Raw genomic sequence first — 27,040 nt, 5'->3', positions numbered from 1 at the left:
TGTGGAACTAATTTGTTAATTGAAAAATTAAGTTAAAGTTTCAATGTTCAAAAGAGCTCTTGAGGGTAAAGATAGAAGCTTGTCCAGAATTTGCTGCAGAATTTGTGGCGGAGGACTGCTGTGCATTACCAGAGGGAGCAAGCTTTGGTAAGTGTGTGCTGCAAAAAGCTGAATTTGGTGTCGGTGGGTCCTAGAGACGGGGCGCAGGGCACGGCTTGAGGCTCTTCCTGTACGCAGAAGCCACTGATCATGGGTGAAGCCCTTGTACAATGGGTCTAGTGGCATTGGTTTAGGGCATGGTTAGAGGTGACACCTTGTACCCAGGCCCGTTACACAGTACACAACTCAGTGGGTCTCTTGGCACAGGATGTCTGGATGCCATTTCTTGTCCATATTTCACTGAACATGGCCAAGACTGTCTAAAGGGCATCAGCAGGGCTCTGTACCGTGACCCTACCGTGCATCACAACAGGACAAGTGTATCCACAGCATACTACACACCGCAGGTGGCAATGTTTAATGTCTAGAGCCTGCGATATATATGGCATAAGGCAGTAAACAGCGGGACTTTAAGGGCACAGGCATTGATGCAGGTTCTGACTTGAGGATATGTTCTGTGCCAGGAGCCCTCTGGAAACTGTAAAGCAGGTTTTGTGGCTGTGCATGTGCCCACGCCTTGCTCACTGAAGCCACTGCCCCTGAAAACGCCACTCACTGTTTCAAAAGCCTGCTGTAAATGGCTGTGTTTGATGGGATTTGGAGGTGTGAAGATTGTGCAGAAGGTATGGTCTGTGTCCATTTCTTCTGCATTATCCAGAACTGGGTTTGGAGGGTGGGTGGAGGCTGTGCACGGCACCCTGGGTCCTGTACCTGTCACTTTTCACCCAGCAAATCACCAGAGGGTGCGGTTTCTGACAACACACAATGTCCAGCTTCTGCTGCACTGGAGTATAGTATGTTCACAGAGGATGTCATGGGTGGGCATACGACATGGCCATAGTTTACGTTCTGCAACCAAAAGGCTCTGTGCCTCCTCGCAAAGCAAAGTGTGCCTTACGCTTTGCATGTCTTTACGTTTCTCATACCGCTAGAATAACAAAAAATGCCCCTTCTGACACCGATGGAGATTTTTTATATTTCAAAGAGTCAAAAAAGACTGCTAGTCTACAGTTCTAAACATTATAACTTCAGCACTTATCTGTACTCACTTCTGTTAAACAATAAAATGTGCTCTACTTTTTAGTTTGTACCCTCTTATGTCAAATGTAAAAGCACTGATTTCTGTTTTTGACATCAATTATGTATTTTCCCCTCACAAAAATTGAATTCTTAGTAGTTTTAGAAATGCTCTATAAGGTTTGCTGGCTTCATCTACTAGTCCAGTGGTTCCCAAACTTTTGACTCCTGAGGACCCCCATTGTGTCACCACTGGAAGCCGGGGACCCCCAAGCAATTTGTAGGAATTACATTTCAAACATTAAAACAGTAATTCGAAAAAAAAGTAACACGTGTGCACACAAAACAAATACTCGAATTACTAATGATTTTAGGTGCATATTTACAAGCCCCTATCACCATGGGAAATTCACTTTTTGAGACGTTCCCGTGGCGATAGGGGCTTTGCCTCATTACAAGGCAGCGTTAAGCCACTTAACGTGGCTGAACGCTGCCTTGTAAATAAAACCCCCTTTCACCCAATGCTTAGCGTGAAAGGGGTGGGCAGTGGGTGTTGCGGTGGGCGTTTCCCCTGCAACACCCATTGATTTTGATGCGGCCCCCTATTTACAAGGGCAGCGTAAACGGGAGGCAGTGCCAAAATTAAGACCAGGGAAAACCTGGTCTTAACTTGGCGAAACAAGGAGAAATGCTTCATTGCTCCTCGTTTTTGCAAAACGCCTTGGATTATTTATGTTCAGGAAGGTGAGCCTTCCTGCACATCAACAATCTTAAAAAAAATAATAAAAAAAAGACATTTTGTAACTTCCACATGTGCTGCATTAAGCGGCACACATAGAAGTGACAAAACGACATTTCACGATTTTTTTATGTGCAGGAAGGGGGACCTTCCTGTACATAAACAATCTTCCCCTGTTAAGTGTAGTGCCAGCGCAGGGGAAATGCAGGGCTGCACCGTATTCTTGTAAATATGGTGCAGCCCTGCGTTTCTGAAGTGGCGGAGTGTGTTGTTAAGCCAAGGAGGCTAACGACTCTCCGCCACTTCTGTTGTATTTTATATTGAAAGCATTTGCAAGTAAACGAAAAAAGTTAATGGAAAGGTTGGTGCTGCATCTCCGTGACTAACTTTTCAATGGTTGGTTTTATTTTACAGTACGAGGCTCCTGCTCCTGCCAGGGCCAGACTGGAAATCCAAAGCAGCCCTGGCAAATGATTTCAGACCAGTCCCCATACAGTGCACACCAAGTGCAGTGAGTGAGCCTGACCACTACAAAGGAGGCTTTGGGAGGCTCTCCCCCCAAAACATTTAGGAAACAATGGTGCAGTCTACAACACATTTATCATTATATTTTGAATTGTATTCGCTTTTAAAGAATAGTAAATGAAGACCTGACTATGCACCAGAATACGACAATCTTTCTGGGGGGGTCTCCAATGATTCCCCCACTATCACCCTCCAACAGTGCTTCTCATCTCCCCATAGCCCCTCTGTCACCTGTATTTCATTTTTTATAGCATCTTTCATACCATTGTAGGATGTCAGAGCACTTTACATCACACACATATAGAGACAGTGAATCATGCGTGTAAATCAGTGTATAGAAAATGTTACATGAGGCAAAGGGGACCACAAGGTGTAGAATTCACATGTCATTCATACTGGTAGGCATTTTTAAAGAGTGCTTGGTCTGGAGAAGCACAAACTCAGGATTCAGAACATAACACAGTGGTTAGCATCGACTTTAACAATAAAAATGTATTTCCACCCAAATAAACCTTTTTAGCAGCATCAGGATAATGAAAGACTGGTAAAAAACATAAGTCACTAACTTCTACCTTGCAGTTTGCAAGCAGCTGTTTGATGACAGTTTATAGGTCACTGTGCTAGATTACGATTGTCACTTATGAACTGCACAATAACAAAAGAATCTCTCTGACAAAAGCAGGAACCCACTGACCTATGCATATAAAATACTGTTTTTTAAAATGCATGGTACACGTTCTTTGCAGTAGGCATTTTAACCCTCTGCGCTACATTAGATAAGTCAAAGCTGCCACTGGACAAAACTCTCATCTCTCTCCAGCAGGGACATTAATCACTGGTGTTATCTTGCCACTTTTATTGTTCTTTGAAAACTGCTAATTAAACAAGATACTTTGAAGTGCTTTCAAAACTGCTGCCTGCGGACCCCCTAGGAATGTGTCAGGGACCCCTGGGGGTCCGCGGACCACAGTTTGGGAAACTGAATGAGATGATAATCTTATTCAATGGTAAGTAGGCTTTCTATTAATTATAATATTCGGGGTGTGCACAGCCCGAATGGCTATTTTGATCACAGATTCAATTTAGAAAATAGATTATTAATGTTTGCCATTTGGGGCTTTAGCTTTATAAAGTAATCCAGTATCAACAAAACGTGCACTTTCAGGTCAACATACTAATTGCCTCATGTGTGTTTCTCAAGGTTGTCTCGTTTTAGACACGATTCCAGTTGACAGTCTTGGGTCTGTGGATGTGAAATCGCCCTACTATCCCAGCACTTACCCTAACAAACGTGACTGCAAGTGGGCCATATACTCCCAATCAGGACATCACTTGAAGTTGGACATCCACGACCTGGAAATTGAGTATTCCCCCAACTGTGCTTTTGATTGGCTGAGGATTTATGATGGACCAAATACCAGTTCCCAGTTGCTAGGTAAGGTACCTGTTTTTATTGTGATGCCAAAAATTGTCAATGCATTCAGATGAAAACACAATTTAAATTGTGATGTAATTCATATGAAATGTCCGATGCTGGGATTATTTTTGCATCAAAGAATTCACTTCCACTGGAATGTGTGCAATGCACATGAATTCAAATATTTCAGGGAGAAAGTCTAGAAAGGAATTAGAACTGCTATTCAAGAGGAAAGTTTGCCTGGATAGTGCATTGGCTCAAAGATTTCTTAGTAATAAAACAGTCTTATCCTAGAGGATAGTAGGATTTATCCTCCGCTTTCCAACCCAATAGCTTTCACACCTTGTGTATTTTATGCTGAACTAGTAGATTTACTTCCCCTCTGCAGGAGGGTAAAAGTTCATCTCTATATCAACTATCATTTAAAAATACAACAAAGTATTGTTGATAAAAATGCATAACATACAAATTACCACATTCAAATTTTAATATATCAATGTTACAAATAAAACATGGTTATTTAATGATGGAGTAAAGCACACAGCATTGGAGAGTTAAAATGTATCTCCAGCTTATATCAAGAATTATAATCCAAAGAAGAGGCTCCTACCCTCTATTTCTGTGTGTCAAGTACCTTTTGAAGTACTCTTGGCATACTATATATATTTTAGCTAATTCTGTAATCCAGTTTTGCACAGCACAACATAAATGGCAACACTTGGGAACCCCAAGTAAATGTAGGGCCTGGTTTCGATCTTGGCGGAAAGGTTACTCCATCACAATGGTGATGTGGATATCCTGTCCGACGAATTATAAATCCCATAGAATATAATGGGATGTAGATTTGGTTGATGGGATTCTGCCACCATTGTGACAGAGTAACCCGTCCCCTAAGATCTAAATCAGGCCCCAAGTGTTAAAACCTGGGCGTACTGAATTGTTTAATTGCAGAGGAGGACTTTTCAAGCAAGAGAAAGCTAAAGCAATGGTAACCGCAATTTCATGAAGTGCCCATCTTAATTGAAAATATCTGTGTTCATAGTACTGCGGACAGCGTATACAGCTGCCTACATACAAAATAAATATTATGCTTTCTCTGGTCATTGAATGCTAAAGATGTTTCTGGTTTGAAAACCTTACCTGGTTATGAGTTTCCATATTAACACTTACCCAATTTTCAGCACACTTAGTCCAGCACAGAAGAAACCAGAGAAGGGCCCAGAGCAATCGGACATCATGGCAGCAATACAAGGCACCTGAACAGGACTTGAAGGGAAAATTTGACACTATCTATCGAAGTAAATCTCCGTAGGGCTGAAATGTACAAAGTCACGTATCGGGTCAAGGAGGCAGTAGCTCACATAGCTACATTGTAGTGAGAACATAAATCCTTGAAATCCACAGTGACTACGTTGACTACTCAGGCAACTAAGATGAAGGAGCACTTGGAAAATGCTGAGGGGCGCTCGCAATGAAACAATCTCAGGTTTGTGGGATTCCCTGAAGGCCCAGAGGGCCCTTCCGCAAAACTCTCTGGAGGAATGGATTACAGATATACTACAGCCGCCTAGACTGTCCCAGTTCTTCTCGATAGAGCGAGCCTATTGCTCGTTGGCAGCGCTGCCTCCACCTGGGGCACCTCCTGTGCATTAACTGGTAGACTCTAGAATGAAAACGTTTGGATACTTATCATCCTGGATTACACAACAGAAGTCCAGGAAAAACAAACTCACATTCATGACTATAAAGAAAAAGCTACACAAACTAAACTTTCAATACAGCCTAATTTTCCAGGCCAATCTGCATGCCCAACATGAAGGGAAGACTTATTTCTTTACCACACCAGAGGCCTTCTGGGACTCGCTGGAGTGAGGAGGAGACGCAAAGCTCTACCACATGGATGGACCTCTCCAAACCATAGTGTACCTCGACCTGGGAGGAGAAACCACTCCACGAGGAAATCGAGCTCCAGGAGACTGTCTTGTCAGATTGTGGTATGGAATGCCCTGAAACTACCTCTGGTGTTTCTTACAGAACCTTCTGGTATCTACATGGGTAGTGGATTATTTATATCAAAGTGCAAGCCAGAATCCCTTAACCTCTGGCTAGTAAAGCAATACTACTCATGTGACACAGGCTCGGGAGAAAGGTTATTACTACATTTTAAAAACGTGGTCTTTTGTGTCCGCGACTTGGAGTAAGAACTGACCTTGCGTGGCTTTCTGCGGTGTTAGGCGACATAGTGTGGCTTTGTGATCACGCCTCGTCTTCAGGTTCGTCATGGCACACTCCACATAACTTGGAGTTGTTGCCAAACCCAGACACCAGAGGCACACCTCTTGGAGATCTGTCACAGCCATTTGTTTGCAACAATCCCTACGAGGGGTAAACTGTACTTTCAACAGTGGACATGTTGCCTTGCACTGTAGGATAAATTTGAACAAATGTTTGTCAACTGATGAGAAAAAGGTACAAAGGAGCAAGAAAGGAACTAACCTCAGTGCTCTTGGGTAGTGCCTAGATGAGATTCCAGCCGTAATCTGGGGCGGGGCTCTACCAGCATACAGGGGCTAGGCTGAAACAATTTTCTAGATCCAGCATGGTTCCCGGGGATATTTTAAAGATCAGGAATCTGCGGTTAAAAGGATCCATAAAAACACACTTTCTCTCTAAAAACAATGAAAAGTAATTGTTATAATTGGCCACGTGGTACATTCCACACACCCCTCTCCTAACCAGTACATTGGTACCTCTTAGAATGTTGACAGGGAGGCAGCCTTGGAATGTTGACAGACTGCCTCCACTGAGTGTACTGTTTGCCAGCAAGCTGAGGGTATAGTTATTCTTTAGACTTAATAAAGACTTCAACGTATACCAAGGCTTGTACTTACTTCATTTTGGCGACGAGGAGAACTGGGGCTGTGACAGGGACAGCGCTGCATCCTCCCCTGTAAAGAATTCAGCTTGCTGGTGTGATCTTCGTTGCGGAAGGTCTGACGACGTGCGGAGCCTGCATTGTGTGACCGGCTGGTGTCATCTTTTGCGGTGAGGAGCCAAGGACCGTGGGGGCGATTTATTCACAAATAAGCTGAGCCCTTGTACCCGAGACTCTACCAGCTTTGAGCCTTAGTCAGCAGGCGAGTGGGGTATGAGGCGGAAGGGTGTGTTCTACCCCAGGACTGGCCATTAAAGAGGTGTGGACGGAGACCTTCTGGCGGTGTTGGTTCGTGATCGGCTGGTGCGCAGGCTGTGTGTGCTTCAAAAGAAAAAAAAGAAGCGAAGCTGTGCCGAGCAGTGAAGTTAATGTGGTCTAACGGGTTGCTGGAGGGTCTGAAAACATCGTGAGGGAAAAAAATTCAGAAGCATCTTCAGCGTCCTTGTGTGTCAGGGTGAATGCGGGTTCTCACCCGCCGCTACTGTTGTGGGGCCATCGACCGGAAGGGGGAGCTTGTCCCAGGTCCAGGGCGCCTGAGTAATTGGAGCGGCGCTCAGCCTTAGCTCGTTGTGTGAGGGAGACACGGACAGTGTGTTTCGCATTCCAAGCGAGGACGAGTTGAGCGGGATAAACATTGAACTGTCTCCTGAGGACAGCGCAGCGAATAAAACGCTTCCGAGCTTGCCATAAATTCTCCTCAGAAACGGGGGATTCCTCAGAGACTCGCTTCACTTTCATCGTTCCGGCTGCCACAGGAAGCGTCTATCATAGCCTCCCCAGTGGAACTATGGGAGATCGACATAAACAGTGAAAGAGGACTAGACATGGGATAGAGAGAAAGAGAGAGTATACAAATTACACAGGAATTGCTAAGTTTGCATGGTGAATGTGATCTTGGGGAAAAAAACGCTTGGGGGTGGAGTATGAGTATTGGCATATTCAATTTTAAGCAGTCTCACTACCATTCATAACAGCATTGTTCTTCCACACTCCTTACCCTGGTGTGAATATTCAGCTGAGTAACTAGGGTGTTGTAGTTGTTCAGTTAGTTTCACAATCCTCATCATGGCAGGGGCAGGGATGTGTCAACCGCCTCAATTTCTTAATGAGTTAGGGGAACCGGAAACTCCTTGGAAAAGATGGGAAGGAATTTTTAAGTCTTATCGGATAGCCATAGGGGGTGGAAATTTTTCAAACATAAGAAAGCAACATATACTGTTACATAATTTGGGTATACATGGTAGGAAGGTTTTTGAGGACATAACAGGTAGACTGGTGGATGATGAAGTTCGTGATGAGGATGAAGGGGTTGATGTTTGAGTATACCTTAAGGAAGCTAGAGGCGCATTTCAAGGTTAAAATAAATGTAGTGCTGGAAAGGCACAAATTCTTCAAGAGTACAAAAGAAAGAGGAAAAGGTGTCAACGTACATAGCAGTACTGAGGGGAATGGCGGCCACATGCGAGTTTGGGGCACTTACGGACTCTCTTATTAGAGACCAATTGGTAAGATGCACAAACGAGGATAAGGTTCAGGAAGAATTGCTTACAAGGAATCCAGATTTGGAGGAAGCCATTAATATTGCAAAAGGTCTGGAACATACAGCACAGTGTATGAGAGAAATGAAAGTGTCGGAGGGTGCCAAGGATAAGGCGGTAGCGAAAGACTCTGCGAGCGCAGAGGCAGTCTGTGAAGTTGAGAATAGGAACAAAGAGAGCTCTAGCAAGAAAGAGGAAGGCCTAAGGTGCTTTAGGTGTGGAAACCACAATCACTTAGCCAACAATTGGCGTTGTCCAGCCAGAAATGTAATATGTAGAAAGTGCAATAAGAAAGGACATTTCTCCAAAGTGTGCAATGTTAGTAGTAATAAGGTCCATGTGGTTGAATATAAGGAGGTTGATGATGTGGAAGAAAAAATTGTAATCTTTCAGATAGGGGATGAGAGCATGGATGAAAAAACACAGTATCCCACATGTGAGAAGTCTGGATGGGGAAAAGTTTAAGGTGTATGCAGACTCGTGCTCTCCTTTCACCCTAGTAGATAAGAACATGTTTTATGAGAAATTTTCTAAGCATAACCTAAAACTAGAAACTGCTGACATTGCTCCCTCGGGTTACAATAGAGTGCCCATTCCGTTGGAAGGGATGGTAAGAATGAGAATTGCTTTTAAAGACAGGCACACAGTGGGGAAGGTGTATGTAACCAGTCAGGGCTCGAGTTTATTAGGGTGGAAACACCAGAAAGAATTGGAAATTAAACTCGACCTCAATAACCAGGAGCAGGTCCTTTTGATTGATCCCCTGGAGGTGGGGTCTAACTTAGTAAAAAATTTCCTGAGGTGTTCAGTGAAAAGTTGAGGGTACTTAAAAACTACATGCACAGAATTGAGCTCAAGGAGGGGGCTACACCACTGGTGCACAAAACACGTTCGATCCCCTTATTGATGAGGGAACCTTTGAGATTGGAATTGAGAAAATTGGTCGAACAAGGGGTCATACAAGAGATTGAATGCTCAGCATGGTTGGCACCCATTGTCATAACGAGCAAGGATGGGGGAAAGAGCATCAGGTTATGTGTGGATCTTAGGGCATTGAATGCCAACATAGTGGTGGACAGGCATCCATTACCCAGAATACATGAGATGTTGAGCATGCTGCAAGGCGCTAAGTTTTTTAGTGTACTTGACCTCTCATCGGCCTACCACCAAATCAAACTCCATCCTGATTCCCAACCATTGACAGCGTTCACCACCCCATTTGGCAACTATAAATTTTTAAGAATGCCGTTTGGGCTAGCATCAGCGGCTTCAGCGTTTCAGAGAGCGATGCAGCATGTGTTAAGGGATTGTCCAAAAGCAATGTGTTTTCAGGATGACATTTTGATTTATGGTTCGAGTGAAAGTGAACATAATTTGAATGCCGAGAGAGTACTCAAAAGGCTAAGGGATGTAGGGTTCACCACGAAGGAGAGCAAATGTAAAATGGGGGTGACCTTGGTAGACTATCTAGGGCATACCATCTCGGAGGAAGGGATTAACCCCAAAATTGACCTGGTTGAAGCAGTAAGGAGAGCGCCAACTCCATCAAGCAAAGAAGAGGTTCTCTCGTTTTTGGGTTTAGCTGAATATATGGCTAAATTCATTAAGAACTTTGCAATGTTAGCACATCCCCTCAGAGAAATCTTAAAGAAAGACATGCCGTTTGTTTGGGAGAAGTGTCAGGAGCAGGCTTTTGAAAACATTAAGGGGGCAATTGTGGCGGCACCGTATATTGGCAACTTTGATGTTAACAAAGATACCATTATCACTACGGATGCAAGTGGTAAAGGAATAGGGGCCATGCTGTCACAAAGGAGGGGCTGCGAGGTAAAGGTGGTGGCTTTTGCATCAAGGTCTTTGTCTGGGGTCAAATTACTCAACAATTGAGAAGGAGGCATTGGCGGTGTATTGGGCTATTAAACATTTCAGCTTCTATGTGTGGGGCTTGCCATTCGAGGTGTGCACGGACCATAAACCATTAGTATACTTGTTTGGCAATAAGGTCTTAGAAAACATGACTCCCGCATAGCGAAATGGGTCCTAGGTTTGCAAGGCTACAATTTCAGGACAATATATGTTCCGGGCCAACAGAACAAGGTTGCAGACTTTTTGTCGAGGTCCCCAGTGATAAGACAAGAGGATGAGGCCAGGAACAGGGAGGGTGTCCTTGAATTTCAACTCCCAGCAATGACAAAGGGTCAATGGGACAACCACATGGAACAGGACAGTACCCTTAACAAGGTTAAAACATGGGTTACTAACGGGTGGCCAAATAAATGCAAAGTTTTACCAGAGGACATTCAGCCGTATTGGAATGTACGGAACGAACTGTCCATAGTAGGAGGGTATCTCCTTAAGTCAGGCAGGATAGTTCCCCCAGAGGGGTTAAGAGGACAGATTATCGACCTTACCCATGAGGGGCACTTGGGCAGGAGCCTATGCAAGGCAAGATTAAGATCGGAATATTGGTTCCCTGGTATGGATGTATACATGCTAGAGAAGGTGAAGGATTGTTATGCGTGTGGGGTAAGCGACAAAGCAAGAAGTATCAGGCGATCCCCACTTAGTCCAGTTGAGATCCCAAGATCTCCATGGGACAAATTAGGATTCGACATCACGGGCCCCATAAGGGCTAAGGGACCACAGCAATGGTACATCTTAGTGCTGATAGACTATTACTCAAATTGGATCACACATAAATTTGTGAACAACATCAACACTAAATCGTTGATAGAATTCTTGAACGAAGTATTTTCAAAGGAGGGCATACCCTCCACCTTGATCACAGACAATGGGGTTCAATTGGGTTCAGAGGAGATGAGGGTGTTTCTGAAGGACATGTCCATAACGCACATTCTCACACCACTGTACTGTCCCAATGCCAATGGCAAAGTGGAAAGGGCCAATCGCATGTTGAAAGAGTGCATCCAACTAGCAGTCAGATCAGGGGCTTCTATCGAAGGGGCGCTGAGGGACATGCTTTGGTCTTACCACACTACACCCAGTCTCTCCACGGGGCACACACCATTTGAACTATTGAGAGGGAGGAAGGCAGGTTCCAAACTGTCCCCTAACTGGATGATTCCAAAGGACCCGGTAGTGATCAATCGGGAGGAGATCAGTAAGAAAATTGACACAAGACAGGAAAGGTATAAAGAGTGGTATGACAGAAAATGGGGTGCACAGGAAAGACCTTTCAGCAAAGGACAAAGGGTGTTTATCAGGAAACCAGTGAACATAGGGGGCAAAGATGACAGATACTACGCCCCAGAGAAAATAAGAGAGGTCAAAAGAAATGTGGTCATCATGGAAGACGGGAGAAAATGGAGCATGGATCGGGTAGCCCCCGGCCCGAGGGAGACAGACCAAGAGGGAGACAGCACGTCTCATGTCCAGAGTTCAAGAGCAGTAGAGGTCCAAGAGGGGAGGGGAATGAGACAACGCAATCCCCCGAGTTGGCACAAAGAATTTAAAATGGTTTGAAAATGTGTTATTGTATAAGAGTGTTTTGTTTAGTATTTACTCAAGGGGATCTACGTACAGGGCTTTTTACACCACTGTTCATGGCATATTCCCAAACTTACTGCACAGTATTGTAACCATTCTTTAAGGAGGAAGATGTGTTATAATTGGTCACGTGGTACATTCCACACACCCCTCTCCTAACCAGTACATTGGTACCTCTTAGAATGTTGACAGGGAGGCAGCCTTGGAATGCTGACAGGCTGCCTCCACTGAGTGTACTGTTTGCCAGCAAGCTGAGGGTGCAGTTATTCTTTAGACTTAATAAAGACTTCAACGTATACCAAGGCTTGTACTTACTTCAGTAGTGCTTCATGTAACTTTTAACATATACTGTACCATGATAAACCCACACTTTTGCACAAATAGTTTTGTGAAATTACACCTCAATTTTAAAAGGTCTGACTTAATCACCAATATTATCCAAGGGGGAGGGCACTCCAGGGTGCTTACTGACCAGGGTGGAGCAGGGCCGTCTCCTCTCTTAGGCCCTCTAACGCCAATCTGGTTAATTGATACCTGTGAGGGTTTCCCCATATGCAATATTGCTTAATAAGTGCACCTTTCTGAGGGCTATACCAGTCTAAATATGCCCTGTCCCCAAAGATGCCAGAGCCTTACCGTGGGTGTATGAAAGGAAGCTGTGTCTTGTGTTAAAACAGCTACAAATACCAAGCGCTTTAACGCTGTTTAGACATTCAAGGTACGTTAAATCTTCCTCATTTCATCTGTATCAGTGGAGGTCGCAATCCTCTCTTGCACTAGACAGTAGCAATACCTAATGAGGGGTAGAACCTGCTATTTAGGTGACACTCCATTTAGAGCTGAGTTCTTGACTGCTGAAGTGGCACCTGGAAAAGCAGTTCTGTACATAGCTGCTCAAACGTTCAGCCCGGGTGCCTCAAAATACTATAAACTGCAGTGCAATTGTAGATCATGTCTTTAACAATCGCTATTTCATTCATCATAGAATTATTTTGAGCAGTTTTATTTAATTGTCACTTACTGTGATGTCAAAGGCTATGTGACAGCACTACATGTGATGTCATCAAATACATTAATTAGCACTACCAACAATTTTGGAAACTTTGAGCGCTTCTAATCGACAAAAGGAGTTTAGAATATTCTGAAGGAATTGGAGACGGGAGGCTGGGGTGGGGGGGGTTGTGAGGTCATAGAAAAACAATCACTGAATTTTTGAGCCAGAAGTATATATGCGCCATTATTTCCTCCCTCCCTCTTAAAACACTATTGCCTTTTCAAACGTGTAATGTAAATGTTTAAATAAACAATAAAAATAAAATACTTCACTCAAGGGGATGTTATCCAGGGCTTTAAGTGGGCCGGGTCCTGCTGGTGCTCAACATCGGCTGTTCTTAAAAGCAGGTGGGGGGCGTGGCTTGGAGCGTCAAGATGGCGGTCGCACTCTAAGAGTGCTCCTGACCCCTCCGTCATCCGCTCAGCCATCCCTATGCATCGCTGCAATTAAGAGGTTTGAAACTTACTGTTACCCCCCTAGACTGGTAGGAGATGTCCTGGTGAGCTGTGGCACCACAGGAGGATCGGAGGGGCTGCCCATCGAGAGTCAGACTTGCGGCCTACTTAAGATGGCGGTGAGGGCTCCCGAGTGAATCCCAGAAATCTGCTCGATTGTGGAGAGTTTGAACGACTGCACAGCTGGAGATGCCACTTGTCCGGGGCGACTCCCTGCGGTGCTAATACAGGCCGAAAAGCCGGGTCTGGAAACTTACTGGAGGCGGGGATAGAGCTGCGACCACTGCCGGGAAGACCTGGGCACATCACGGCCTCCCTGCAACACGACACCGGGAGCTGCTTGGAGCCGAGGAAGGCCCTGACCACACCTGGGCTGCAACGCACCGATTGCCTGGGGCGAGCCTTACTTGCGGCCTACCTGTCGGCGCTCCGGGCCCTGAGACGTGGACTGCTGAGAGGGCATGTGCCGGATCACCGGGGCTGTGCACACTGTGTCGGCGGCGGAGGGCCGAGCTGTGCTGAACTGTCGGGGGTCACCCCTCTGCCTTGGAGACACCCCACGATTGGCTCCGCGCCCGGGGTGGTTCTGTCGCCGCTGCGGGCTGGGTGCACCTGGGGGCTGGTGCACGATCCTGCGGCCCGCCGTAGCGTGTCGGCTGAAAATCGGCAGCGTCTGCGCCTGGTTTCCCGAAGCATATGCGGTGAGGAAATGTGCACCGGCCGTTGCAACCAGCTTTGACAGCCCAGTGACTGCGGAGGGGCTGCCCAGGGAAGCTGATCTGCCACCCACCTCGAGACCGGGGAGAAGCCCCAAAACAAACTACGGTGTGCAGCTGCCTCCTCTTGCCTCCAAGTGAGCTGGCGGGCCGGCAGGTTGGACTTGCTTCAAGACTCCGTGACGCCACCCATCCCCACGGTACCTGCCAGTCTTCCTAACTGCCTGCAATCCCTCCTGGAGGAACACCCCTAGCCTCTCTGGCCCTGTGTAGTTGTGGACTCCCTCCTGATTCCTCCTTTGCCTGCGGCATGCCCATTGCTGGGGGATCGGACGGTAGGGGAGAGCGGCAGAGAACTGGCAAAACAGCCTAAGATCATATATAAGCCTGTCTCGGCGCAGGTGTAGCCATGCGCCAGTGCACTCCTGAGCCCGCCTAGTGACTAACTGGACAACTGAGACCGGAGGATACTTGCACAGAACTGCACCCTGGGCTGACACGAAGCCCGGCACACGGACCAATTCCTAGTATCCTCCATAGTGTGCCTTACAGATCTGAGTGGCCGCTGGGGGAGGGGCCGGAGGCTGCCTGGCGGCGCCTGGACATCGCCATCTTCTACTATCTGTGGGCCCACCCGGTTGAGTGACCCCGCTCAGCGGCCGTGCCCCGAGCCAGCACTTGACCCCTGAGGTTGCGTTGTGGGGGCTCTGTGGTCCTTGTGAGCTGCGAGACCTGCGCTGGGGGCCGCATCAGCTGTCCCGTGTGGTGCTTTTGTACTCCAGCCTGTCTCCGCGCTGCCCTCTGACTCGCGCCCCACGGGGGATGCTGGCAGCGCGGGGGGGAACCTCGGAATGGCGGCCACCAGGTCGGGTGGTGGTGTCTTGGTTCCCAGAGCCCAGTGCCTTCCTCCTTCAGGCTCTGCTGGGGCCTAGCCCCTTCCTGTACACCCTGGTAAGAGGGCCCTTCGGCTGCTCGTGTCGGGCAGCGGGCGCCTCTTCTACAGACTTCTGGAGTCGCCAGCCAGCACCCACCCCAGGCCAGACTATCGCTGACTTCCCGGACGGGCAGACCTCCTGCGGCCTGGTGACTTGTGGCGTCCTTCGCGGCCGACCATCCTCTTGGCTGGTGAGTGGTGCGCGGGTCCGGGGGTTCGGCTGCACCATCGAGCAGAGGGCTGGGGGGTTTGGTACTGGAACCTTCTCCTCTCGCCCTCCCGGTGCCCCGGGTCCTGCATGGCCCCCCCCCGGGCTGCCTGATGGGGCCCAGGGGTATTTTGCGGGTGCTGCCTCATGGACACGAGAGACCCCTCCTCCTCTGATGGCCGGACGCAGCCTCTGGGTAGCGCCTGACTGGGACTTCATATCCTGACCGTCGGCGGTGTCTTCTGCCTGTCATAATCTTCTCCACTGCCTTGGTGACAACCGGGGGCGCTACACCTCACGCTTCATTGCCTGGCGTCCTCTAGACAAGGCATTGGGCTAGCTCTTGCATGGATCCCCCCATAGGTTGCTGAACGGCTGGACACTTTCCCCTCCATCGGGAGGCCTTGCGCCGCGTTTCCCCAGCGCCCTTCCTGGAGAACACATCACCCTTCTTGGTCCTGTGGCCTAGGCTGCGGTGCGCTTGGCTCGCCGGCGGGTCCTGGTCCCTTCGTGCTGCATGCCCTCTCTGGTTGCCCCCTGGCTCCTCTGGCTGGCCCTTCGGACTGGTGCGGACTACTAGGCCTTGTGCGGGGCGTTTAGGTTTCTGGGTCCACTGGCCTGGTCCCCGGACTCTTGGCTGCGGTAGGAGTGCCTGGTGGCAATGGGGAGGGATTGGGGTCCCAAGCCCACGCCGGCCCCCACCCAGACGAAGATGGACCGGTTCACCACCTCCGACCCTGCGCTCTCGGGGCAGGTGGGTGGGGCTCCTTCCCCTCCCCAGGACAAGGACCTGAAAACAATCCTTCAGGCCATTAGTGCCTCACAAGCGTCCGTTGAAGGGAAGATTGGAGAAATCAAGGTGGACGTCTCACTCCTCCAAGATCTCTGCAACGCCACCGGGCGACTCACGGAGGCCGAATTCCGCATATCCACAGCGGAGGACGATATCTCGCAATTAAAGGAACAGGTAGCACGCCTTTGCACCCACACCAAGGAACTCCACCGACGCGCTGAAGACGCGTCAAATCCCGCCCGCCGCAATAATCTCCGCCTGGTGGGATTTCCCGAAGGGGTCGAGTCGCCCCCTATGGCTGCCTTCGTCGAGGCCTGGTTCACATCATGGATGCCCCGGGACGCTCTCTCTCCCTGGTTTGTGGTTGAGAGGGCCCATCGTTCCCTCACCCCAGGCCGCCACAAGGTGCTCCCGCTCGCCCTATCATACTGAAAGTCCTCAATTTTAAGGATCGGGACGCCATTCTGCGGGCAGCGCGGGCCCACGGTCCCCTCAGATTACAGAATCATACCGTTCTGGTATTCCCGGATTACACCAGGGACGTGCAAGATCTTCGTCGTTCCTATATGGACGTTAAAAAGAAACTGCGTGCCCTGGGTCTCCAATACCAGCTTCAGTTCCCTGCGTGCCTCCGAGTCATCTTCCAAAATAAAGCTCAATTCTTTGACACACCCCAGGCAGCATGGACATGGGTGACGGAGGAGCGTCTCCTCTGCCAGGGGCGGGACCCTTCTCCTGGCCCTGCGGGCTCTAAACCCGTGGGGCTGCGGTTGCCGGGTTGCCGGCGGCACGCACACTCCCACAGAAGGCGCCAATCCTGGGCGGGGGTATCCAGGTCCCCGGGCACGGCAACCAGTGGTCCCCGCAACTCATCCAGCTGCTCGGGCTCTCCACACCGCACCAGGCACCGATCTGTCACCGAGCGGCCGGAGATGTCCTCGTTGCCGACCCGGGGGAGTTACCCCGGGATTGACTCGGACCTCTCCCGCACTCCCACACTCTGAGGTTGTATTGTGCTGGGCCTGCTGCTCTTTGGTTCTCCGGTGGGTCTGTCTCCTGATGAAGGCATTGAACATTGACAGAGTTTCACGCTCACCTCTTAGATCCACTAGCCGACTCATGGCTCATCCGTCCAAATGGAGGGGTCCTCCACACAACCAACCCGAGCATTTTAGTTTGGTACTGTTATAATGGGGGGTCGACAGATACTTCCGTTCCAGAAGTGTAGGGTGAGGGGAGGATTGTTTGGTATTGGGTTTTCTCTATGCTGTTGTTGTTTGTATTGTTTTCTCATTTCAGCTACCACGGACAACCTCGCGCCGACCCATCAGGGGCTGGGTGCGATCTTCCCGCAGGTGCCCACCCACGCGGAGGCAGGCTCACATGTGCGCCCTCATGTCTTAGTGAGGGTGCACGACCCAGACCCATGCTCCACCCACCATGACCGACATAACTATTCCTAGGGCATCCCTAAACATTTTGTCATGGAATGTTAATGGCCTGTTGGACCGGGTTAAGCGCACGGCAGTCCTGCACTTAGCGCAGCGCCTTAACATGGACGTCCTCTTGCTCCAAGAAACGCACCTGCTGGGTAACTGCTGCCCCTTCCTGGCGCGCTACGGGTATGATAGAGTATGGCATTCCGGCTTCTCCAGGGGTTCCCGGGGGGGTGGCCATTCTCCTCAAACGCGCTTTGCCTTTCGTACTCACTAAAGTCCTTCACGATTCCCAGGGTACATCGGTGATGCTCTGTGGCTTGTTGGCCGGTTCTCCCCTCAATCCTATGACCGTATACTCTCCCCCCTCACTGCTGGCAGCTACCCTCAAACACACTGTGGCGCTTCTTAATGATTTGCCCCTGGGACCTACCGTCATTGGGGGCGACTTCAACGGGGTCTCTTTCCCGGCCATTGATGTGACTGGCCCTCCCTCCACCACTAGACTGGCGCAGGCGAAGCAGCTGCGGAGTTGGTCCGAGTCTCTGGGCCTATGCGACGCGTGGCGCATCTTGCACCCCCGTGCCACCCAGTTCACCCACACCTCGGCAGCGCACCACACACAGGCACGCATAGATGCGATTTTTGTCCCCTCAGTTGACTGCACCAGGATTGTAGATGTCCGGATCCTTCCTAGGGGGATCTCTGATCACTCCCCGGTGCTTCTTAGTACAGGGCTCTCCCCCCCCCCCCCCTCTGCCCGCTAGACATAGCAACTGAACGCTTGGTTCCTCCATGACAGAGAATTTAAAAAGGTGGTGGGGAAGGAACTCCAGCAGAATTTTCTCGCTAACAAGGGCACGGTGGCCTCGCCGGGGACCTTATGGGAGGCGGGGAAAGCGACCATTCGGGGTGTTGCAAAGGGTCAGCTTAGGAATCCGAGACAGGCGCAGCTACAGGAAATTACCTTGCGGGAAGCGCAGGCCCTCCGCCTAGAGGAATCCCCTTCGCTGTCCGACAACGCGGCCCAGGCCCAACGACTCGCCCACCTTAGGGCCGAGATCAGGCAGTTATCCTTAGAGGCCGCCCGGCTCCTTTGGAGATCGTCCGTGGCATGAGTGTATGGCTGGGGGGACAAAAACGGCACGATCCTGCACCGCCTGGTAACATATCCCAGAGCCAACCGCATCATCCCAGAGGTGGTGGATGTTGAGGGTGCAGTGCACAGCGATCCGCTGGTGATGGCACGCATTTTTGCCTGTTATTACCAGCGGCTTTACGCAGCACGGACCCCTGGCTTATCCCTCTCAGCCTTCCTCGAGCAAGGCCAACTGCGACTCCCCCGGCTGAATTCCATCGCTCAGAAAGACCTGGATCGCCCCATTTCTAGGGAGGAGATTGACGCAGCAATCTCTCTTGTTTCGCCGGGTAAGACACCGGGCCCCGACGGCCTTCCGCAAGAATATTACGCGCTGTATCGTGAGACCCTCGTACCTCACTTGGCCGACCTATTCGATGAGGCTCTGGAAAAAGGTTCCTTTCCCCTCAAGACGGACATCGCCACCATCGTGGTCCTCCCGAAGTCCCAACCGCCCTCCCGTCACCGTGCGGATTACCGCCCCATCTCCCTTATCAATACGGAGATTAAGTTGTACGCTGCCATACTCGCTCAGCGACTGAAACCCTATTTATCCCTGTTGGTGCACCTGACCAATGTGGCTTCATGCCCTTGCGCGGGACCAGACACTGTCTTCGGAGGCTACAGCTGGCCCTGGCCCACCGACACCTTCTTACTCCCTACCTAGCCCTCCTATTTATAGACTTTGAAAAAGCCTTTGACTCGGTGGATTAGGCATACCTAATGGACGTGCTGCTCGAGATGGGCTTTGGACCCCACTTTAGGGCTCTGGTCCGCGTTCTTTACGCCCACCCCCGAGCACGCGTGTTGGTTAATGGGTGCTATCCGAGGCCTTCCCTATTGCCAGGGGGACAAGGCAGGGCTGCCCTCTATCGCCCCTGTTTTTCGCTTTGGCGATGGAGCCTCTGGCCTCTCGGGTGCGGGCCGATGACTGCGTCCGCGGCTGGGAATGGCCCCAAACAGAAGCAGACAAGATAGCCCTGTACGCCGATGATGTCCTGGTCTTTCTGGCCGAGCCTGCGGTCTCCGGGCCGCAGTGCCTTCGGATCTTGCAGTCCTTCAAGCACACATCTGGTCTCCGGCTGAACCCCGGGAAGTCGGTACTGGTCCCATTACACTTATCCAGGGAATGCTACGATTGGCAATCCACCATTCCGCTTCGGCGCCAATCGGTCAAATACCTGGGGATTTGGGTCACCATTCTTCCCGAGCTGGGTTGGTCTCTCAATGTAGCTCCTTTGGTAAAGAGGGCTAAGGAGGATCTTTAAAAGTAGAAGACCGAGGAGGAGCCTAGCGCGCAACCAAGATGGCCGCGTAGGTGCGAGGCTCCCGAGGACCTCCGCGACCTCCTATGACTATCCTGAACATATCCTGTCCCAGATGAGGGGACTGTGTTGGTGAGCCTGAGCTGAGGTGGCACCCGTTTTCCGCTTCCAAATCGGACCTCGGACACCGGCTTGAGCACCGATTGAGGTTTGCGGCCTTCTCCTAGCCGAACCCCGGATTTGCGCTGTGGGGCGATCCAGTGACAAAGTGAACAACAGCGGCGGGCAGGGCTTGGTGACTCGCGTACCCCGCACTTTCACTTTCACTTTCACTTTCACTTTCGCTTTCACACCCCCCTTGCTGTCTCTGCGAGGTTGGGTCGCGGGGCTTTGTGTGTTGGTGTGGCCTCGCCGGGGGGCCCTGCCTGCCCGCCGGCTGTGATCCGCCCCGCAGATCTGGGGTGGCACCCCCCCGGAGCCCGTGGACCGGCTTGCCTGCCCTTCACGACGTGGCTGGTGCGACCGGGAGACTGGGACCATGGCCACGAAACAAGATGGTGACCGGGCAAAGATAAAATCGACCCGGCGTGGCGCAGCCCATCAGTCCAACAGAATGGACCGATATACCCTCCAGAAGGTATCTCCCGAGGTGCCACGCAGGTCCCCTGAGGGCCCTACTGATGCCCCCGATCTGCCCACGGATCTGACTCTGCGGGATGTCATGGGCGCCATCGCCGAGATGAAGGCCTCGGTGGGCCAGCGTTTTGATACACTGGCGCAGAAGATCGACTCGGTCCTCGTGGATGTTGGCCTGGTAAGGGCCGATCTCTCCAAGACCAACGACCGAGTCGATTCTTTGGCCCACACCGCATCGGGCCTTACGACAGATGTGGCGGCCCTACAAACGGAGGTGCGCCGGCTTGCTCGGGCGAGTGCGCTGATGGATCGCCGCCTGGAGGACTCCGAGAGTCGGGCCCGGAGGAACAACATCCGTATCATCTGGGTGCCTGAGGGACGTGAGGAGGTGGCGGCGGACCTTTTCGTGGAAGACCTGATTGTTACCCATCTCCAGCCACGGGGGCTGAGTAAATTCTTTGCTGTGGAGAGGGCCCACAGGGTTCCCGGGGGAAGGCCTAAGGTCGGAGCCACTCCGAGACCTCTCATTGCCCGGATTTTTAATTTTCGGGACAGAGACGCTATCCTGCAATCCTCCAGACTACAGGGACCGATTAGACTTGACAATATGGACATTAATTTTTATCCTGATTTCACCCCAGCGGTCCAGAAGCAGAGACTGAGCTTCCTCGGTGTCAAACGCCGTCTTCGGGACCTAAACCTCAAATACGCCATGCTTTTCCCAGCTAAGCTGCGAGTGGAGGTGGATGGTCGCACGCACTTTTTTGATCGTCCCGAAGCGGCCGGGGACTGGCTGGATACTCTGTCTGGGGATCGGGATCGGGGTGGCGGGGGGGAGCGGCGGGGGGAGAGGGCTCGCCGGATCAGGACTGAGGGACTAATATTAGGCCTCGCTCGGGACAAAAATGATGCCACTTTTGACCATACGTCTGTTCGCTTAAGTTCCCCTCCTATGGAGGTTGTGTGGGGTCTCTTGGGGGTTCTCCCTCCTCCTCTGGGGGTCTAGTTAGTTTAACTATCTATGGGGCGACAGGCACACTGCACGTTGGGGGGGGCTGTCTGGGCTCATGCAGGGGTGCAGGGAGGGGGGAGTTCTGTTGGGGTGGGTGGGCAGGGGTGGGGTGTTCGTTATTATCACAAGGCAAACTTTTTTTTGTGTTGGTTCTAATGTGCTCTCGGGGGGACGAATGGTGGTTTCTGTGTATGATGGGGGGTAGGGAATGAACTTTGTTGTCTTGGAACGTTAATGGACTGGGGGACAGGATCAAACGAGGTGTGGTCCTGCAGTTTCTGAAGCGACTCTCGCCCGATGTAGTCTTTCTGCAGGAGACACACCTTATTGGCAATTCCTTCTGTGCCATGAATCGGCGTGGCTACCGCCTCGTGGCCCACTCGGGCTTCACGTCAGGCTCAAGGGGTGTGGGTATCATGGTAAAGAACTCGCTCCCGTTAGAAATTGATGAGGTGCTCCACGATGATAGGGGATGCTACACTGTCTTGGTGGGGAGAATGGAGGGCAAAGTGGTTGTCTTTGTGTCAGTGTACGTCCCACCGGGGCTGCAGTCGACCACCTTTGCAGATCTGGGGCGCCTCCTCCTTGGCCTTCCGGGGGGGCTTCTGGTGGTGGGGGGGATTTCAATACGGTGGTTTCTGGGACTGTGGATCGTCACCCCCCTAGGGACCTCCCCCGGGCACAGGCGTGGCTATCCGGCCTCTTGGATACACTGGGATTGGTGGACTGCTGGCGCTTAAAACATCCCACGCAGCTGCAGTACACTTTCCACTCGGGGGCCCATGGTAGTCTCTCACGGCTTGATTATGTCCTTGTCCCGGCGGCCTATGTCGGGAGGGTGGGGGAGGTGCGCCATTTGGCATGGGGTATCTCGGACCACTCCCCGCTGCTGTTACATTTCGATGTCTTTCCGAGGGGTGAGAGCAGGGTGGTCCCAATCAATTCCTGGTACCTGCGCGACCCCACCATTCGCGCTGACTTGATTAAATCCCTCCAGCGATATTTTGATGAGAATGTGGGGTCAGTGCCTTCGGCTATCTCCCTGTGGGAGGCCTTCAAAACAGTACTCAGAGGGGAGGCCCTATCCCTTATTTCCCACGCCCGGAGGCGCGAGCGGGAGGAGGTGACCCGGGTGGAGGCTGAAATAGCTGAGTTGGAGGGTAATCTAGAAGATGGGGTGACGGATACTGCACTACATGTCTTCCAACTCAAACAAGCGGCTTATAGGGCCCTCGTCACGGAGGCGGCCAGGGGCCTTAGTAGAGAGCAACAGGGGCGACTGTATGATGTGGGTGATAAGGCTGGTAAACTGATAGCGTGGTTGGATAAAAAGGAGAGAGCGAATCGTGTGGTCCCATTGATTGAGAAAACGAATGGTGTGTGTGTAACTGAGCCAGAAGAAATTGTCTCCTGTTTCGCGGATTATTTCCGCGAGGTGTATTCCCCGGTCTCTTCTTGCTCTGAAGAGGATTCCCGTGCCCTGCTCAGGGATATCGCGCTGCCGTCCCTTTCCGGGGAGGACAGGGTGTCGCTGGACGCCGCTCCCACCTCCGACGAAATCGCCCTCGCCATACGCTCGGTCGCTTCTGGCAAGGCCATGGGCCCGAATGGTATCCCTATCGAGTTGTATAAGTTGCGACCGGATACACTGGCGCCCCACCTCCGCGCAATGTTCCTGGCGGCCCACTCGCTGGGCTCCCTCCCGCTTGACCAGCGTCTGGCTACAATCATGGTGATCCACAAGGAAGGGAGACCTCTGGACCGGGTTACTTCTTATCGGCCTATCTCACTACTGAATGCGGAGCCCAAAATTCTCGCCAAGGTACTGGCCAATCGGCTGGTCGGTGTGGTGGGAGATCTGGTTCACCAGGACCAGTCCGGCTTTATTCCCCATCGCAACACAGCCCTTAACCTGCGGCGTTTGCATGGGGTGCTCGCGCGCGTCCCATTTATACGGGAACCGGCCATTTTGGCGTCCTTGGACGCCACCATGGCGTTTCACACGCTTGAGTGGCCATACATCTGGGCGACGCTTGCGAAGTTTGGATTTGGCCCAGGATTCATCAGTTGGGTCAAATTGTTGTATTCGGGCCCATTGGCGCAGGTGGTGGTGAACGGAAGAGTATCGGCCCCGTTTGAGCTGGGCCGGGGCACGCGACAGGGCTGTCCCTTGTCGCCGCTTCTTTTTGCGCTTGCCTTGGAGCCCCTGGCGGAGTGGCTGCGGTGGGAGCCTTCCATCCGTGGTCTCCGTTGGACCCCCGAGTATGAGGACCGCGTATCCCTATACGCTGATGACATCCTTCTGTACCTAGCCTCCCCACGTAAATCACTTATAGTGCTGGTTGATGTTTTACATTCATTTGGTCGTAACTCCGGTCTCGTCATCAACTGGGCTAAATCGTGTGTTTATGTTCTCTCTGGGGAGGCTCCTATTCTCCCGCGGGGCTGTCCGATCCAGATCGCCCCGCAGGGATTTCGGTACCTGGGTGTCTTCATTACTCTGGACCCGGAGGCCCGGTATGAACGGAACCTGCTTCCCCCCCCTCCAGCGCCTGCGGGTAGATGTCGCACGCTGGCGGCGCCTGCTGCTTTCGCCGCTCGGCCGGGCGGCATTGTTCAAGATGATGTCTCTGCCGCGTTTCCTGTACGCTTTGCAGAACACTATGGACTTGGTCCCGGCGCGCTACTTCCGTGAGGTGGAGAGTCTGCAACGCCGCCTGTTCTGGGACGGGAGGCCGCGTATTGCCCTGGCGAAGTTGACGCTCCCATGGTATGACGGGGGGATTGCCCTCCCGGATATTAAACGGTACTATTGGGCCTCCCAGCTCGCTGCAATTAACCATGGCCTATACGGGCCCGCCTCAAACCCGGCATTCGAAATGGACAAGATGCTCCTGCCAGGTGGCGACTACAATCGAGCGCTCTATTCTAGCGCGCCCGACGCTCGTCTGACGGGCCCCACGCGTGTCATGGTGCAAGTGTGGCACGCGGCCAATGCAGCTATGGGGTGGAAGGACCGCTTGACCCGGGCGTCACCACTATACGCGTCTGAGCGGTTAGGTTCCCTGTGGACCTCTAAGGGCTTTGAGAAGTGGGACATAATAGGTATCAGTAAAGTGGGGGATCTCTGGACGAGGGGAGGATTTAAAACGTTCGATATGCTGCAGACGGAATTTCAGTTGCAGGGCAGTGAATACTTTAGGTATTTGCAGGTCCGTCATGCGCTGGGCTCCGTCTTCTCGGACGTTGCCTCCATCCCGGAATATTCCCCCCTGGAGGATAGAATGCTGGATGGGCACGTCCCGGACAGCACGATCTCACTGATATACAAAAAGCTGATAAACGACCGCTCGGGCCTGTTGACTGCCCTTCGTGCGGCTTGGGTTGCCGACGGGCTGGAGTTGGACGACGAGGACTGGACCTCCGCGGTGGCCTCCCCGAAGGAGGTGGCCATACCGGCTCGCCTTCGCTTTGTCCAGCTCAAGATACTCCACCGGGTCTACATGACGGGGCCAAAGCTTCTGCGTATGGGCTATGCTGGAGATGGGTTGTGTAAGCGTGGGTGTGGTGCTTTGGGGACCTTTCTGCATATTTTGTGGGAGTGCCCGGAGGTGGAAGGGTTCTGGCGTGGTGTACATGAGGTGCTGCGACTGGTTACGCAGGTGGCGCTGTTGCCTGAAGCGAGGAGATGCCTGTTGAATGTGTGGGAACCGACTGATTACTCGGCGCCGCAGACGTGGTGGGTGACTCTGGGATATATGATAGCCAAGCGTGATATTGCTCAACTGTGGGGATCCCAGAGGCCCCCGACGGTCTCGGCCTGGAAAGAACACATGGACTGGTGCATGTTTCGAGAAAAGGTGGTGTATGTGGCGAGGGGTAAGCCTGGGACATGGGTGAAAGTATGGGGCCCCTGGAACGCCTACCGCGGGGGTATCTGTGCACCACCGTTGCTGCCTGATACCTCGCCAGCCCCATCCCCTTAGCCGTCTCCTTCCCCCGCTGCCGGGCATTGGGTTCCCCCAGTCCTCGCTCTGTTCTCTTCCCCCCTCTTTAGACTTCTGTGGATAGTTGGGATCCCCCCTCTAGGGGAGCACGTGCTGCTATTTCCGATTGTGGGTTGCCTTGTGGGTGTGGTTTTCTTGTTGTTCTTAATTTAAAATGAAACCGTATAATGGGGTCTGGATGATGTGGCTTTTGACGTTGTTACCTCCTGAGAAATGCTCCTCCGTAACACCACGTGTTCCATAAATGTATGTCGTATGTTCCTATCATTGCTAGCGGCCGGCCGGAAGGTTGTAGGCCCATACTTGTATACTCTTGAGACTTGTAATAAACGGTTTAAAAAAAAAATAAAAAAAATAAAAAAATAAAGTAGAAGACCCTTCCCCTGAATCCCCTGGGGAGGGTCGCTCTGTTCAAGATGATGATCCTCCCCAGATTCCTCTACGTCCTTCAAAATACCCCTTTCTGCTTCCCCAGAGCTTGGTTCAGGGAGCTGGATAGCCTCGCTACTAAATTCCTTTGGAGTGGGGGGTGAGCGCGTTTGGCCCTGACCACCTGCTGGATCCCCTCCTTTGATGGGGGCATGGGGATGACACATCTGGATCTCTACTTTTTGGCAGCGCGCCTTCTAGTCATCCATGACTGGTTTAATGGGGGTTGGGCAGACCCAGCATACCGGCTCGAGTTGAGCGAGTTGGGCCTCCCAAAAATTCAATTAATGATGTACGGGGGAACCATTCCATCTCAGTTGCCCGACGTGACGCGCTCTGTGGTGCTGACCTGGCGGGCGGCCCTACGCCACACTCGCTGAACACGTAGGCTGACTCAATGCACACCCCTCTGGCAGGGAACCTGGCTCCGCGAGGTTAGTGGGTTGCGGGGGTTTAAGTTGTGGGACCTCATCGGGGTCTCGCAGCTTGGGGATGTCTGGGCCAACGGCCATCCGCATTCATTTCAGGAACTCCAGACCCGTTATTCCCTTCACCCATCTCCGAATTTTACAAATATCTGCAGCTGCGGCACGCCCTCCGCTCGCATCTTCCTGACGAGACAAGGCTTCCAGAGTACAGTCCTCCCGAGGCGCAGACCATGTTGGGCGACTTGGGCAGAGGGGACATTTCCCGCATTTACCCTACTCTCATCAACAATACTCCCACTTCGTTGGACAGGCTGCGGGACCAATGGGTGGAGTGGGTGGGCCCTCTTGACGAGGCTGATTGGCGTGACGCCCTTATGGCCCCAAAGACTATCACAGTATCCGCCAAGCTTAGGTTGATCCAGCTCTACTATCTACACGCCGCCTACCTCACGCGCCTTCATCGCGTGGGCTCGCGCCCAAATGCGTCCTGTGCTAGGTGTGGCTGTGATCCCGCTGATTTTTTTCCACATGGTCTGGTCGTGCCCTTGCCTGGCGCGATTCTGGGGATCCATTGAGGAGGAGCTCACGGAGGTTCTGGGCTGGACGGTTCCCCATGACCCACGTCATTCCTTACTGGGGATCACGAACGGGCTGGATGGGACGAGGAATGAAAAGATCTTCCTTAACACGGC

The 27,040-nt window shown here is 51.6% G+C and overlaps 1 protein-coding gene across 3 annotated transcripts in view; it reads left to right on the top strand.

Moving 5' to 3' along the window:
• OVCH1 (ovochymase 1) overlaps positions 1 to 27,040 on the top strand; it is a 1,142,331-nt gene that overhangs the window by 1,022,780 nt on the left and 92,511 nt on the right. For all 3 annotated transcript variants that reach the window (XM_085652349.1, XM_085652348.1, XM_085652347.1), the window contains exon 28: positions 3,642 to 3,875. In XM_085652349.1, the coding sequence (XP_085508475.1) occupies positions 3,642 to 3,875 (234 nt within the window). The remainder of the gene's footprint in view (positions 1 to 3,641; positions 3,876 to 27,040) is intronic.

This window comes from Triturus cristatus, chromosome 4_1 (genome assembly GCF_964204655.1).
Source record: "Triturus cristatus chromosome 4_1, aTriCri1.1, whole genome shotgun sequence".
Taxonomy (NCBI): domain Eukaryota; kingdom Metazoa; phylum Chordata; class Amphibia; order Caudata; family Salamandridae; genus Triturus; species Triturus cristatus.
This window is presented reverse-complemented; position numbering and strand designations above follow the sequence as displayed.